The following is a 17,822-nucleotide window of genomic DNA, read 5'->3' on the forward strand; positions in this document are numbered from 1 at the left end:
AACAATATCTTGCTTTTTTAGGCCCAACAATATGCTGATGCTCAAGAAGAAATTCAGAGAAGTATGGCAACTTTGGAAGAAAAAGAATCTGAGATGAATGTTATGCAGTCAAGCTTAGAACAAGCACAGAGAGATCGTGAAGAAAAAGAACAAGCTCTGATTGAAGCAATGAATGCTATCCATGTCCGTGAAACAGAACATGAAGAAAATACAGTAGAGGAAGTTAACCATGAATATAGTAAGCCTCCATTAATCACCTGTTACCATGGTTTTTAATTGTTTTGTTTATGGTTTGTGAGGTATACAAATGGTTATGCCAGACAGATATCAATATTCAAATCTGCCCTCAAAATATTTTATTGTTAACTGCAAATAGAAACTGATTTTATTTCACATATATCACTTGAGCTATGTTTAAAGTACAATTTATTTGCATGGTTTATGGACACAAATTATATCAAACAAGAGAATGGTCCCGGTTCAAGTTCATCTTTTGTTTAGGATTTCACTCAAAAGTTAGTACTTAAATGCATGCATTTTTACAAATAACCATTGTGTTGTTTGTGCCAGTAAGATATATGTTGACTTTAGGTTTTTACTGCTAAAAATATATGTTTGCTAAGTTTATAGGATTCAAAATTTAAAAAAATCAAATGGTTTAATAATTATACATGTAGAAAGAAAGAAAAAAAAATTGTTGGCAGGTTTGAATGTAAAAATATTTGTGTTTTAACTATTTTCTACCTCACAAACTCAGTTGTTTTCATATGGAAATGGTCAAAGAAAGTATAGCAGTTGTGGGCACTGCACTAACCAAGTCAATTCAGTATACCTTATATTTTTGGTGTTGTACAAGGCCAGGATTAGAATTAAGATGTTTTCCATAGTCTGACCATAAAATAAAAATTATTTTACTTTTTTTCTCTCTCTATTTTTTCTTTTGACTTTAGCATGCTGTTTCAAGTATTGAGCAATTATTTAAGTTTGTGATTATATAACCAAAGTGTGACATATTTCTGAGTTCACATATTATTCTTCTGTCATTATATACATTGTATTGAATTTTGGTCTGATAATGTAATATATCCAATAACAGTCAGGCTATGGCAAACATAACTACATTTTAAAGTCTGGCCTTGATTTATATATATGTATATACATTCTCATCTTCAGTTTGAAAATTCTGGCTAAGTTATACCATTCCATAGTATTGACTGCAATTTTCCATAACTTAACTTTTCTTATAGCAAATATCTATCTTTAAAAGCATATATTTTTTAAACCTACTTTCTGTAATTGAAGATCAATGGAAATATATTTTTGTAAACAGACAAGAAAAATTGTAAAATATAACTTGTTGGATAATTTATACATTCACAGCATTTAATTAGAATGGAAAATTGCTGTCATACTTTTATAGACATTTCAATCTAGTTTTCTGACTAAACACATCGTGGGATTACATTAAATAGCATTATGAGAATTCAAGTCACTTGTATGATCATGCATATCAGAATATTACAAAAAATTGTAAGCATGAAAATCACTATACCTATTTGCTTTTTGCATGGAATTTATTGCAATAGCTAATCAAATTAAACTGCAGAATGGGATTTATATTTACCTTTTCCTGAAATTTAACCTTTGACCTTTCATTGTTTTGCATGTCAACCTTACAAAAGTTAAAAACAAAAATTGAAACGTGTCTTTGTTTTATATGGTGCAAAGGCAAAGCTTCATGTATTGTAGGGAGGTGTACAATACTTGTACAAATGGCTTGATAGAAGAAATTTGCCATAATTATCAAATTTCAGTCAGAAATCTGAACATCACTGCACAAGGTAGAAGCCAGGGGTTTAGTTGCCAGATTATAAGCCAACTTGTGTTAAATATGTACATTTATTCAAGCTGTCTTGAATTGATGTTAACAGTAAGTGCACATTTTGCTAGATAATATGTTTGACCAGAAATGCTCTGAGTGTTTCAAGTGCAAATATGCATTTATTCACTACAGAGAGCTGAATGTGTTTCAAATTTTACTTTCTGTTTGATAAAATAGGCGAACACGTTCAGTCATCAGTGGACACCATGCATAGCGTTGAAATGACATTTGAAAATGATTACGAGGAAAACACAATTGAGGAAATGAACCATGAATACAGTAAGTTGGTTGTGAACATGTGACAGCACTAATGCCTTTAGCTTCAGCTGTCGTACAGAAACAAATGTTTGTAGGCTACTACTTACAGGGGTAGAACACGGTTTTTAGATGTGGATTATTTTTGTACTTTACAATAAATTACTATTTTCTAAGGCTTTTTCAGATATCATTAATAATACAAGATTACCAATGTTAGTTATCACTTCAATATTCTAATCTCATCATTTGATTATATTCTAAAACAAAGTGGAAAAATAGTACCATTTAACATTGAAAAATTCTTAGATCCATTTTTGTTTGTTTGAAAGTTGCAAATATGGTAGGTAGCATGTTAAAAAAATGCTGAACTATTAAATATTTTGTCCCAGAAGCCTTCAATTCATCAGTAACACTTTATAGTTGATATAACTAAATATGGTTAAAGTTTTTAGACTTTGAGAATTAAAAGGAACTTTGTTTATTATAAAATTATTCAGCAACCAGTTATCTATTTGTGCCTTAAGATCAATGCATTGTCTGAGACAGATCTATGTGTTAAATTAAATTAAAAAGTATTCTTAGGGCTAATTCATTAAAATTTAAGTAGAGATTTATATACAATTTTATAAACTCATTCAACTTTTGAAAACATAAATTTGTATTTCTATCTCCCCAAAGCCATGTAAATAAATGTTTAGATAAAATTGATAAGATTCCTAGGAAATTATCAGTTAATAAATGTTCATTACATTATGTAATAAGAATACAAAAAGTATCTTTTACCATGATTTGTTTTTGTATTTCAGGTAATAAGGGTAAATTTTGAAAAAAAAGATGTAAACAATATAAATTTGAAAGTATATTTGTATTCAGTATACTAAGTTAATGTTAACAGATTTAGGGTAGATTCAGGAAATTTGAATAGGAAACAAAATGCAATTCTAAAGTGATATTGCACATAAATTTGATCCTTATAACCATCGGCACAGCCTGGATCTGCTTTAATCAAATGCTTAACAAATGTTAACACATTACAAATTTGTAATAAACCATTCATTGCTGTAAAATGAGATAAAGGTGTAATTCTAATGCCCAGAGACTTATATAATTCAAACAGATTGAAGTTAGATAACATATTTTACTGTTTCTGTGTTCATATAGAAGCATGCTCTGTTTCTTATTCGGTTCATGAGTTTTTCACCTGGTGGGGTCAATTATTAATAAACTCCAAATTGCCGTCCATCATGCAGTATTTAGAAGGAAGTGCAAAGACTAACCTCTTTGCCAAGCTTGGAGCATTTAGATGTAAGTGAAAACTGCTTTGTTAAGATTAAGTATATTTTGTCCTGTTAGGTTGCAAGTTTTCCTGCTATAAGAAGTATAATAAGTAATAAATAGTATTTAAGAATTAAAACTTGTGGGTCTAGTATAATTCAGGGTACAGTCAAATTACATTAACATCTTAACATTATGGTATGCTTTTAGACATTATGCTTTCATTTAAAAAATTTATGTAAGATTGCTTCAGTTGAAAGTATCTGAAAATCATTATAATAAATAGTTAATGAATTGAAAAGAAATATGTAAAAAAGAAAATTTAAAAAAATGGCCTAATTTGTTATGAATAAAAATGCCTTTGTCAAAAATAACTTTAAAGACTTCAGTGATTGATAAGTGTAAAGTTAAGCAAGTTTGTAAATTTTTTAAGAATTTCATTTTTTTATGTATTTATTTAGCATGTAAAGAATGTAAACATATACTCTCAAATTTAATCGTACTGTTTCCAGATAAACTGCTGTATTTAATTTCAATTTTAGAGTTTCCTGGAAAATACTAAAAACCTATAAACAGTAAAAGTGAAAATAAAAAGATAGATTATTGGTTTAATAATAAAGGATTAGGATTTAGAAATATCAACATTAGAATCTCAAATATGCTTGAAATATTTGCCACTGAATATTCAGCAAGCAATCAATTATCAAAGGGAGGATTCATCATTAACAGTTATGTCCCCTTTTAAGCTTGAAGTTTATACAATTTTTAGAATCCCCTTTGTCATGTTTGTCATGGAAACACAGCCAACAAGGTTGTTTGTTTGTTCATGAAATTGTACATATATATGCATGAGTGAAATTCTTCTTTGAGTCTTTGACCTTTTTTTTGTCTCTTCAAGTTTTATAACTTAAAGCATGCTAATACAATATCAAATATTTGATTGTTTTTTTCCTTTAATAAGAGCATGAAGCCATAAACATGTACACATTTTCAGTCAAATGCATGTCAATATTTTTAAGAGATGTTTAGCTTATCAGCATTATTTATCAATTGCTTGATATATTATAGAATAGAAATGTCTAGTATGACTTTTTTTTCATTTTTTTTTTCAATCCATCTTTGTATATTCATCATCATTATGAATTTAAGTTTAATGTAGGTTTGCATCTTTTTCTTAAACTATACCAAAGGCACGAACAACTTGTAAGTCTTTGGATGGAGCATAATCTTCAGCCAAACCACATGTATTATGACTTTTTACAACAATATATCTTTTCTGAAATATTTGAGATAACTAATAGTTATCCTGACCTGCATTTATGGTTGAATTTATTTTGAATATTTATCAAACACATATTTCAGTTTTATACAATTGTACTAAATGTGATACATAAATAGCTGTTTTATTCCTATCACATACTTGTAGTTAGTAGTCAGACACTCTGTTTATTTGAGCACAATCTCTGTATGTGAGTGCCATGGTGTTCTGGCACTTGAATTAAAAAACCCCACATATTTATCTTTTATTCATGCACATTTCTTCAGGTCCCCAGTATTTATATAAAGATCTAAACCGCTGTTTTATATCAAATTTTAAATGAATTTTTATATTTAGTCTTCTGAACATCCTGATTGAATCTTGCTAGTGATTGTTTAATGAACATAATAAAAAAAAAATTATTAAGGAAGGACTATTGAATCCAATAATTCTTATACCAGTGTTAATTTTCGGCAATTACGGAATAGATTGAATTGCTTGATCTCAAAAGCTCATTATTATCATATCTCATTGAAAAGTAAAGCAATCCTCTGTTTTTAATAGAAATTACATTGTGAAGTTACATGCAGTTAAGTACAACAATAGATAATTTAAACTCTAAAATTAAAGAATAATGGGTATGATTGCTAAATGAGACCACTATCCAAACGAGGCAATGAACAAAACCCATATCACAGAGTCCGCTATAAAAGGTCATTTATAGTTTGAAAATTTATTTTGTTGTAGTATGAATGGGTATTTAATATTTATTAATGTTTGTTTTAGGTGCTGATCTAGCCAGTTATGAACAGGTAGATGATTTACCCAGACCCGAGGAAGAAAGACTTACAGAAGCTGAGAAAAATGACCGCATGAAGGCTCAACTTAAGGTATGATTGGTGACTTTTGTCTTACACGTTTCAGTATTGTCAAACAACATATTATTGAAAGATTAGAAAGTTTCATAACTGAAGTATGTGTAAAAAACATTGTCTTATTTCTGTATGTCTAGAGCTGTTTATGAATACTGATTAGCAAGTATTTATGACATTTATGAAGAGTTGGGGGGAAAAAAAAGGATTTCTTTTTAATTGAAGAAAGTCTTGGAACACATGTTTGATAGTAAAACTAAGCCATTCAAGTATTAAATTTCTTAATTTGTATGCCCTAGCCATAGCAAAGGGGTTATAAGTGACCTTTTTCCATATGTCCGTCCATACGCTTAAAGTTGGTTTCCATTCTTCAACTTTCAGTTTGCCTCAACCAAACGTTATGAAGCTTATACTAAATGCTTATTACCACAAAACAGATCAAGTTTGAATTTTGGTGGCCTCACTTAAACTATTCTAGAGTTATGCTCTTTACAAATGGAAATATTGCTGAATTATTGGTTTCTGTTCTCTAACTTTAGTTTGCATCAACAAAATGTTATGAAACTTATACACAACTCTTATTACCACAAAATACAGATCAAATTTGAATTTTTATTGTTCTAGAGTTATGCCCCTTTACAACTAACTTAAGTTTGCCTCAACCAAATGTTATGAAACTTTTACATGATGCTTATTACCACAAAACCCAGATCAACTACACATTTGGGTAGTATTACTTATACCGTTCTTCAGTTATGTTCATTTATAACTTTATATGATATGTAAGCTGGGGCATCATCTGTGTACATACATCTGTGTCCTTTGGACACATTCCCCATTTATTTTGTTACATTTAAGGTATCATATGACTAAGACAAAATACTCAGATTATAGAGGCAACCGGTTATACCATATCAGTGAATGTTGATGTTTCTTCTTACTGATTTGTTTCTGTTTAAAATAACCATCCCAGTTTATAATCAGAAATGTGGATTCACTATATAACAAAGTTTTTCTTGTATAGTGTTTTAACCTAAAATTTGTGTAAGTTACCTTGCTCTTGATTATTATTTAAAACAGGTCTTGCTCTTGTTATATAGGATAAAGTTTCCATAAGGACATGAATTACGAAGCAATATTATTTATCCATGATAAGGTGGTCCTCTGATTTTGACAAATTAATTGAATAAAAAACCGCTATAATGTTTCTTAGTATCTAGTGATAGGTTGGTATAAGTTTCCTAAATACAATTTATTTCTTTACAGTCACTACAAGAAGAGCTTCAGAATACAAAAATAGATGACAAAGAAACAGCCTCTGATTTGTTGCATGCTGAAAATGTAAAACAAGGACGAGACAAGTACAAGACACTGAAGCAGATACGACAAGGAAATACCAAGAAAAGAATTGACGAATTTGAAAGCATGTAAAAAAGTGTACACTTTATAATATAAACAAGTCAAAAACTGTGATTGCATATTTTTACCAAGCTGTTTTGTATAATGTATGAAAGATCAAGCGTACATAATCCTATGGATTTTCACTTTCTGTGTGTGGAAATGAACAAATTCTTATGTTATCATTTAGATTTGTGCCTAAATTAAGTATCAAATGAAATTTGAGTTTCTTTTTTTCAAGAAGTTGTTTAAGTCTGTTAGTTATATATTTATGCTGATACAATAGTGCAACAAATCTCAAAAAGCCTGTGTTCAAATATTTCATTGCATTCCCATATTAAATAGTTTTTGTAACTAAAAATATTGAAAAAAATACTAAGGAAGTAGAAATATTCTCTTGAATAAGGGACAGCTTGGAATTTAATGATATTAGCCACGTGTAAATATGCCAGATGACTTTAAAGTCTAAAATATCGTCTCAATTGCTTTGAATTCTACCTAGTTTCATTTTGGATGATTTATGAGGCTTGTTTTGGATACTTTGTGGGGAAAAAGTTATACAAAATTTCACTTTTTCTTAGTTACTGCAGCTAATAATGGTGCTCATAAATATGAAAGTAGAATTTTATTTATAGTTTTGATTGATCTTTAAGTAAGTAATCAGGATTATATCTCATTTGTACAATGCATTTAATTAGTCAAATAAACATAGATCATGACTAGAGTTTTATTATAATTTTATTACACACAGTATAAAAACTACTGTTTAAATGGCAATTTTTTATTCGGCTTGAGAATTATGCATTTATTTGATTATAACTAAACAGCCTAGAGTTTTCAAGAAAGGATTATAATTTAAGCAAGGATGCAATGTAACTATTTACAGGAAAAGTGAAAATTTAAGCACTTCAGAAATAAGATGTAGGCTAGCCTAAATATGTAAGTTATTGGTTGTAATATCCTCTTAAAAAACTTTTTTTGTTGTTTGAAACGAATAAATCTATGTAATCGGACAAAATTAACTGTACTTAGTCTATATAGAATGTATATTAGAAACCAATTGTTATAATTTAATGCTTGTATGATTAACATTTTATTCTCATTCAAGAAGGTCAGAATTTAATGTGCATATCAATTTCTTTTTATTTTTGATTATTTATAAAATTGATTAATATCTTTTGTCTAATCTATCATTTCATTTTCATTATCTGCTAGGACATAAAAGTGCAAGCTTTATACATTGTAGTTTTTATTATATACTGACATTTGTGATTTTATTTAGCTTCGGCTAGTTTGTATAAGGCATTCTCGACAAAAATGATATAAGTGATAATAACAAAACTTTTCAAATTGATTGACTTAAAATTCCCGAGGATTTATTCAGCTTTTATTGAATAAGTATCTGTTGTTTTATTAAGCATGCTGAAGAAATATTCTTTGTATGTTGTGAGCTAGTATCACAGCTGTGGATAATGGCACAAGAAATGCAGAACTGGATAATTTGAAGAAAAATATATTTTTGTACTGATTTTATTTTAGTTAAATGCCAGTTTTGCCTAAAGTTAGACAAATTCACTTGTCATTCCATTGTGTGGTATATATATATATCAAATATATAAAAGTTTATTTGTTTGAGGAGTAGTTTATATAATCTTTTTTCTGTCTCGGGGATGTATGGTCTACCATGGTGTATGCTGGTTTTCTGTAAAGTCACAAACGTATAAAATTGCTAACACCTATAATCAAACTTTTATCGTATCTTGACTGTTTCTGGAACTGACATTATTTGGCTTGGAATTATGTTTTTAAAGACACCTTTTGGTTAAGATTGATTTGTCTATTTTGCTTTGAGTATTATTCAGTCTTCAAAACTTTGTAAATAAAACTCCTGAAATTTTAGATATTTGTCATATTAACATATGATAAAGGTTCTAGATATTTTCAAGAAGCTAACTTTTTTTTTGTTTCAGCCATAAATCAAATAAATGGAAATTGAAGTACCACCTATTAGAGTTTAGATAAGATGTTTTTTTTACTAAGCTTCTGTTTGTGTTTTGACTAGACCATTGTCTCATTGTCACTATCATATCTAATTATAATGATGAAATGCAAATTATCAACAAGAAATAAAATTCTACTAAACTATATTATTGTTGATTTTTTTCCTGTGGTGTAATTATTGTTTATCATTTCTATCAATGTCATGGCCATTTACCCCAGAATTGTTCTTGATAGACATACTGATTCACACTTATAAAAAACTTAATACAATGAAATTGTAGAATTGTAGAATTCACAGAAACGTATGTTACAATAGAAAAATAGAGAATATGGCACAAAAACAGTACATGCACAACAAAAACATGTAAAAAGCATAGGAACAGCTTTTTTTATTGCTTAACTTCATCTCAAAGTCATAATTAACCTTAAACTCAGAGCCAAAAAAAATCCCCCTAGCAAAGGCTTGAGAGGAATTTTTAGCAAAACTAATACTGGGTAAACATTGTAAGATGTAACATAACATCAACATATATTAGCTGCTTTTGGCAAAGCTTTTAGAAATTTTGGTCCTCAATGCTCTTCAACTTCTTACTTTGTTTGGCCTTTTAACTTTTTTTAATTCGAGCGTCACTGATGAGTCTTTAATAGACGAAACACATGTCTGGCCTATATCATAATTTAATCCTGGTATCTATGATGACTTTATATACAACCCATATTTATAACAAACTACATTAAAACTGTCCAAATTGATTGACTGATTGTTAGTGTAACAAACCACCCACAACACTATTTGCATTATCATGGTGGTCAGTTTGAATTGATATAGGAGCCTTGAGAGAACCAAACACTTTGGCTGGAAATCTTTGACATTTTTTTTTTCATTTTGAAAGCGGTCTAATACATCTGCCATATGATGAGTTTAAACCCACAATCTCAAGTGTAGATGCATAAAGGGCAAATGTCAACCAAAAAGATCTTTGGAAAAAATAAATTTCATATTTGTGTGTTGAATTCTGTATTCTGTTTCCTAGGCCAAATGTGGTTGAATTCAGTCGATTTTGTCAATTCTCACCAAAACTTCCATTTTTGACCTGTTTGAAGTATAATGTCGACATTTAGTGTCACTTGTTCAAATGGGCAGCCTCGTGCACTGTGTAACTGGAATTTCAAAATCGATATAGAAATAAAAAGGCATGAAAATTTAAAATAAAACCATATGGTCAAACTTAGCCATATTAATTTATCTGTTCCAATTCTAATTCAAAACCCATGTCGAGCCTGAACCTGTCTGATAGTGCTGTTTTAAAGAACATCCCTCAATTTCTCCATTTGATCACAAAGGCAAAGTTTTAAAAATGTAGATGGAATACTGCTGTAGATGTAAATATCACAACTTATATACCTTCTGTAGCATTTAATGACAACAATGACTGTTCCACACAGGGCAAAACTCAGATGTTCTTCAAATCTGTCTTGTGAAAAACCTTAATTTGTTTGTAATTGATTGTCAAAAGTTTTATTAAAAGTAAAAATCAAAACAAACTGGCAAACAATAGTAAAATAAGACCGAACAACACTCTGGTAAGCAGAATGGTGAATTGAGGCAACAGTAGTTTACAGATGTTCAAATGTCACAAATCGATAGGATACGACCAAGTCAAAGTAACTAACAAAAAGCGACGGAAATTTCATGAACCCCTCCCAATAGGAGCAAAAATCCACATTCGTTCAACATGTCACAATCGGGAATGGGGAAGCAGTTTCTGCTCCAGTAGTAACACGTATCGTGCTGTTCTTTGCAAGTAAAACTTTTTCAACTTTGCAATTAAAAACTAAAGGTACGAATCCTTCCGTTAGATGCAGCAAATATATTTGTAAAATCATATGGAAACTCAATAACCGGGAGATATAAGGACTGTATGTAGGTGCAAGGTAAAGTTAAGATCTTAGCAGACACTTACTGTCAATGTATAGATGCAAGTCCAGGTATCTGTTATTGAATAGTAGTTAAATACCGGTGTTAAAATCTAATAAATTGTTGAAGGAGAGACAAATCAAGATAATAAGCTAATATTGAGGAAATAGCATGAATTTTACAAGGAGCTAGACTGGAAACGAGACTTATGAGTGTCGACAGGGAAAGCGTCAACCGATTTGCATGTAGCAGATGTACTCTTTCTTAATCCTCTTCATGTTCTTGAACACATAAGACATCAACAAGGGACCTCCAACTCGTTCTATCATATCAGATGTACGCCTTGCCCTGTAAACGAAGTCGTTTGTTTATTCGTCTTCTTGTGATAGTGTTGCGGTTCTTTAGTTCACATCATTGATATTTCACTACCTTGTAGAAAGTAATACATAAGCATTTGCAAAATTAGTATCTATCTACGATCATCCCTTATGTTTTTATGTAAATAAAAAACACTATAATAAGCATGCAAATTGATGAACACTGCTACCTTTACTATAAATAGCCAGAATATACCAAACATTGGAAATCGAAGATGACCCAATTGCAACAAAATTCATGAAAAAATAGAAATTTAAAACCTTATATCGAGAACAAGTGACAAGCAATACACTGCGTCTTTTAAGGCAGACTGCTTCTGATTGTAATTGAATCAAGTACTTGACGGTAATATAAATCAAGGTTATCGATGCAGGGTAATTGGCACCTCTAGTTTTTGTGTCGCCTGAGACGAAAGTCGAGGAGAGCGACACATAGGGGTTGTTTTTTCGGCGACGCCAACATTTGTTAAGTTGTCTGCTTTAGTTAGTTTGATAGGAACTTCTTGTGATAAATCATTAATATTTGTTAAAATAGTTGAATTACTATCAGGACATATCAGTTTAACAACGATTTAGATGCCCTATCCCCTAGATCATGGTCCAGACTGTCAATTGATTACCAATTTTCAATGATAAGTGTTCTGTTTAAACTAGGTTGATAGGAACTGCTTTCAATAGACAACGATATAATCATTAAAGTCACATTACTGTCTGTTCATCTCAGTTTGTTGACCTTTTCAAGGCTTGGCCAACAAGTGTATAGTCCAGCGACTTTAAAATAAATTTAATAGCAATGCTGTTGTCTATCAGATTTTTTTAAAGATTTATTTTAGCCGACAGTCGAGATATATATCTGTGTCAACAGTTGGTGTATTTTATCGATGTTGATGCATTTTCTTTGTTTTTATATTCGTGAAACTTTTTCAGACGACATTTATCTTTTGTGGGATAAATATGACTAAAGATAGAAATCTTTTAGTCCGAGATTATTCTGACCCCAGCTTGTCTGACAAAACAGCCATTGGAAGTCAGAGTTATCTCGGACTAGGTATTTTTATGGCCATCATTGTAAATGTTAAGGAGATTTTTTTAAAATACAATTGTTGAATTATAAGTATCAATCATGTGAAAAATTAAAAAATCTGTCAAATTGTTTAACATTTTGATCTGTAAATAGTTATCAAAGGTACCAGGATTATAATTTTATACGCCAGACATGCGTTCCGTCTACAAAGGACTCCTCAGTGACGCTCAAATCAAAATAGTTAAAAAGCCAAACAAGTATGAATTTGAATAGCATTGAGAACCCAAAATTCCAAAATATTGTGCTAAAAACGGCTAAGTTAAGCTATGCCTGCCATACAAACATCCTTAGTTTTTTTCGAAAAATTCAAAGTTTTGTAAACAGGATTTTTTATTTTTTTTTTAACTTAGATGATAAAACATACACCATTCTAATAAAACTACAAAATATTGATTGCTCATCACTATTCCAATGACATATATAAGGTTAAAACAGATGTTATCATAATATGGATAACCAAATTACTTTTCGCTGACCAATGGTCGTTATTACCACTTCAAAAGACTAATAACATTTTTTTATCAGCAGCCTATTCAAAAGGTTCTCAAATAGTTGTCAAAGGTACCAGAATTATAGTTTAGTACGCCAGACGCGCGTTTCGTCTACATAAGACTCATCAGTGACGCTCATATCAAAATTTTATAAAGCCAACCAAGTACAAAGTTGAAGAGCATTGAGGATTCAAAATTCCAAAAAGTTGTGCCAAATACGGCTAAGGTAATCTATGCCTGGGATAAGAAAATCCTTAGCTTTTCGAAAAATTGGTCATACCAGAGAGAGGATTAGCGAGCTATAAAACCAGGTTCAATACACTTTTTTCTGTACCAAGTCAGGAATAAGACAGTTGTTATTCATTCGTTTGATGTGTTTGAGCTTTTGATTTTGCCATTTGATTCGGGACTTTCCGGTTTGAATAGTCCTCGGAGTTCAGTATTTTTGTGATTTTACTTATTACTTTTTACTTAGCAGCATTTTATTTTAGACACATCGTTTCTACAGATAAATTGCCAGTACAGGTATCTGCTCAGACAATAGTAGTTCACCGGTGTATATAATATCATAGATCGATAAAGGAGAGACAAATCGAGATAAAAAGGTAACGCCGAGGTTTGAATTTCACATGGAGCGAAACCGGTAGGGTAAGCGTCTATTGCTAAACATGCATATGACGCCACACACAGTCAAAATGCCTGAAGTTGAAGCAGGAAATAATTGGTAAAATTACAGATCAGATAATAACTAGTATACCGGTATATGAAGACCTAAATCAACGTTAACATATGTCGCAAGTGAGTTGAGACAACGCCGACACAACGTATAGATCAATTAATTCCCGAAAATTACCGTTAAATTATAAGCTTTGCAATTTCAGTTTATTTCCCTCGTCACTATATAGAACAGTTTTTGTATAAGGAGCACATCCTGTGAGTCTCCTTGTCATAGTGTTGCAGTTCTTTAGTTAACTTAATTGATATTCAACTACAGTTTAGAAAGTAATAAATAAGCATTTGCAGAAAAATGTCTCTAGCCATGAACATCCTTTAGGTGTTTATGTAAAACAAATCATCTATAATATGTCTGCAAATTGATAATCATGGCTGCCTATACAATAAATTTTCTCAATCTTACAAAAATTAGAAAACCAAGATGACCCAATTGCAACATTTCTCGTGATTGCAAAGGCATCGTGTCCTTGAAGGCGACATACATCAGTGTTATAGTATCGATGCAGAGTCGTTGGCACCTACAAGCTTGTTAGCTGAACCGTGAAGTCATTGTTAGGTTAGGTTAACTACCCTATTTTAAGAATAGACTAGTCCGACAAAAAACCAATCAATCGGTCTGTTGGACTATGCTACTTCGAAAAGAGGGTAGTATACCTGACCTAATAATGACTTCACGGTTCAGCTAACAAGCAAGCTAACCAAAGATATTACCTTTCGCTACACACTCAATAGAATCTGCTGTAAACTAGTTTAATAGGAACTATTTGTGATAGATCAATGTTATTATATATACAATAGAATTGCCATCATCAGTTCATTTCAGTTTGCCGAGTATTTTAGGTCCTGCTCCCCAAAGTTCAAGATCCAGTGACTTTCAATTAATTACCAATTTTCAATGTTAAGTTTTCTGCTTAAACTAGTTTGATAGAAACTGCTCAACATAAACAACGATATTTTCTATAAAGTCACATACATGTCTTAGTGTCAGTCCATCTAAGTGTGTTGACCATTTGGAGGCTCTGTCAACTAATTCATGGTCCAGCGACTTGGAAATAATCAACAAAGTTGCTGTCTACCAGATTGTCTTTTTTTAATTCAATGCCGACAGGCGAGGCATATATCTGTGTCAACAGTTCGTTCGTGTATTTTACCGATGTTAATGCTTTATATTTGTTTTTATATTCGTGATAGCTTTTCAGCTGGTATTTATCTATTGCGGGATATAGAGGACTAAAAGATCAAAACTCCTATACTTTTTATATCTTTATTCTTGTATTTCTGATGCAATTCCTTGGATTATTTCCTAGGCGGATTTGAACTTGTTTTCGTGTTTTCACGTTTTTGTGATTAAAAGGGACAGACATTAATGTGAACTTTTTAAAGGTTTAACCAAAAGATTATGATTTATTTTTATTTAACTATTATTCGTGTGTTTCTCTGTCCTATATGTTCTCCCATTTATTTGTATTGTAGTCCTGTCATGTAATGTTGTCATTTTAATGTTATATTTAATATTGTCATAAAAGCGGAAGTTTGGCATGCCACAAAACCAGGTTCAACCCACCATATTTTTTTCTACTAACATGTCATGTACCAAGTCTGTTGTGTCGTCGTTCTCCTCTTATATTTGATGCTTCTCCTTCAGTTTTACTCAGTTTTTTGCTCAATCGATTTATGAATTCCGAACAGCGGTATACTACTGTTGCCTTTATTTACATACAACATTTGTGTTGTTTGAAATTAACTATTTTTAATATTACAAGTAAACTTAACTCAACACATATATTAATACCCATTCTTGTGTAATGTTTTGCCTAATTCGACAACCCGTATGCAAAAGAAATCGGATAAACCAGACACAATGAAATTTTTATGACTGTCCTAGTAAATGTTGAGGAGATTTTCTTTATTATACCTGTACACCGTATAGTCACACGACCGTCACTCGATACATATAATTAACGGTGATTAATGTTGCGATCGGGAGCATGAAAATCCTAGTATCGGATCGTAAAGGATAATTTCTCGAAAAAACATATGCTTGGTTAGTTTACAATACTATGTACCCGGTATAAGGTATAAGTAACAATCGTGTCAAATATTTAGAGATTCTGTCATTGTTCAACATTATGATCTGTATATATATTCACCGTTCTAATACAACTAAAAATGACGTTGCTCATAAGGTTCTTATAATATGAACGAACTGCTTACTTTTCTCTGACCAATGGTCTTTATTACCATTTCAATAGACTTTTAACAATTTGTGCAGGAGTTTATTCTTGAAAAAGGTTAACAAAATTACGTTTACCATTTCTAATCAATCTAATCATTTTCGAATAATACTACGATGGTAACAGAAGAATCCAAGTTTCATTACTAGCATTGTTTTTTTTAGCGAGTTAACAAAAGGGAAAACATTCCAAAATGTTGCTTTCTACAGTCAAAATATGTTTACAAAATTCAAGTTTGAGTCTATACCCGATGCATCATAAAAAATCCCATATTTCGAACTTATTTGATGATACCAGTTAAATGTAAAAATCCTATAAGCTCATACTTGTGTGCTCATTCATACAGATATCGGTATGCTTTGTTTGACCACAAACCATCCATTCTAGTTAAACATTTTCTTCATTAAGCAGCTGTATTTTATTCTGTTTGCTTAAACTTTCCGTGGTTATGAAAAGTAATTCAAAAATGTAAATAGTGACCAGCAAATTCAATCGTTTCGCTTTTATACAATCATTTCATCCCTTGGCATTTTACTTCAGTATTACCATTATTTCTGAAAAAACCCCTATCTTAATTCAAATTGTGTGTACAGTAATTAAGGTTATACTTATAATGATGGTTATAAAGTGAATTCAATACATGTAGCTCTGTCAACAACCACAGAAAATATAATTGTGTCATCTACAATCACTAGATTAATGAGCGTACTCAAATTTTAGCCAAAATAAGCTGTAGACTTCAAATTCCTTCAAAAAAAATCAAAATATTTTGGGTAATAATGGATATCCTTGTAACACACCTTTCGGATTCGAGCGTCACCGATGAGTCTTTTGTAGACGAAACGCGCGTCTGGCGTATATACAAAATTTAGTCCTGGTATCTATGATGAGTTTATTTACTACAGAGAAAATGGCCATTATTAAAATCCTAAACAACTAACAGCATTATCATATGAAGACAGTTCCGAATTTTTCAACGGAAATTTTCAAAGCGCTTAGACAATTCAAGTGCACCGTTACGATTCAAATATGATGTAATGGTATAGACAAACCTTGCAGCTGAGTAACTATTGACAAAAACATGCTACATTTGAGAAAAATGACTGTATAGATTTTACCTATATCTGCCGTCGCCATATTGGGATAGTCGTAATTCCAGTTACGGTTATTAGTTTAATACCAGTGTAATTGAAATCACTTTACCACTACAAATAATAACTTTCGCATTGGAAATTTGTATATAGATTGTCAAAACACTGTGCTAAGTGTAACAACTATACAGCTTTTTCTTAGACCCAAATATTCACTTATACGTACTTTTTTTTGGGTGTATTTCTATGTTTTATTTGAAAATTTTGGGATTTAATATATTAGGAAGTTCATGACAATAGTTAAAATAAACATCACAGTGGATAAGCCATTTGCCGTCTGGGCTCAGGACATTTTTTTTTACCGTATCAACGCTTATTTAGTGTATCTATTTTGGCTCACAATAATTACCTTTCTCTTAAGAAAAAAAGTTAAAAAAAATAAATTGGGGACTATTTTAGAAAAGTTAATATCTGTCTGTGAGGTATATTCGCCTGTTCTATCCGGAATCTTCTGTCATTAGAACTGAAGTAGACGAATATTTAGCTGTACCAGTGACATATTGTAAATACGTTAAGGTAATATAAAGTCATGTAAAACATCACGAGGTTATAAGTTTTAACACATGATTTCTATTATTATTGACACGCATGGTAAATGTGGCTATATATTAATATTCATATTGTGAGAAAAACACACTTGCTTGTGACCAAAGCCCTTTTCATGACGTAATGGTGGTTAAATGTTTGTGACCATAAATTTAAAAGAAGCACGAACATATTTAATTAGATAAATCTGAAAAGTTTTTCTTATATTCATAAAACAATTTCACTTATTTTTTTATTTTAGTAGAAATGATGATAAAAATGAACATATTCGAAGTTATTTATCATATATCTTTGTGCGATTACAGAACCCACCCTGCTATTCTCTCGCATATGCATTTAAAG

General features: G+C 30.9%; 1 protein-coding gene across 2 annotated transcripts in view; it reads left to right on the plus strand.

The window, feature by feature from the left end:
* Window positions 1–9,088, plus strand: part of LOC139490615 (radixin-like) — a 33,102-nt gene extending 24,014 nt beyond the window's left edge. The window contains exons 12-15 of one of the 2 annotated variants that reach the window (XM_071277508.1): window positions 22–238; window positions 2,060–2,161; window positions 5,460–5,563; window positions 6,812–9,088. In XM_071277508.1, coding sequence (XP_071133609.1) covers window positions 22–238; window positions 2,060–2,161; window positions 5,460–5,563; window positions 6,812–6,976 — 588 coding nt within the window. In that variant the 3' untranslated portion in view covers window positions 6,977–9,088. The remainder of the gene's footprint in view (window positions 1–21; window positions 239–2,059; window positions 2,162–5,459; window positions 5,564–6,811) is intronic. The other variant, XM_071277509.1, reaches the window with a different exon arrangement.
* Window positions 9,089–17,822: the final 8,734 nt, after the last annotated feature.

The sequence above is a fragment of the Mytilus edulis genome, chromosome 10 (genome assembly GCF_963676685.1).
Source record: "Mytilus edulis chromosome 10, xbMytEdul2.2, whole genome shotgun sequence".
Taxonomy (NCBI): domain Eukaryota; kingdom Metazoa; phylum Mollusca; class Bivalvia; order Mytilida; family Mytilidae; genus Mytilus; species Mytilus edulis.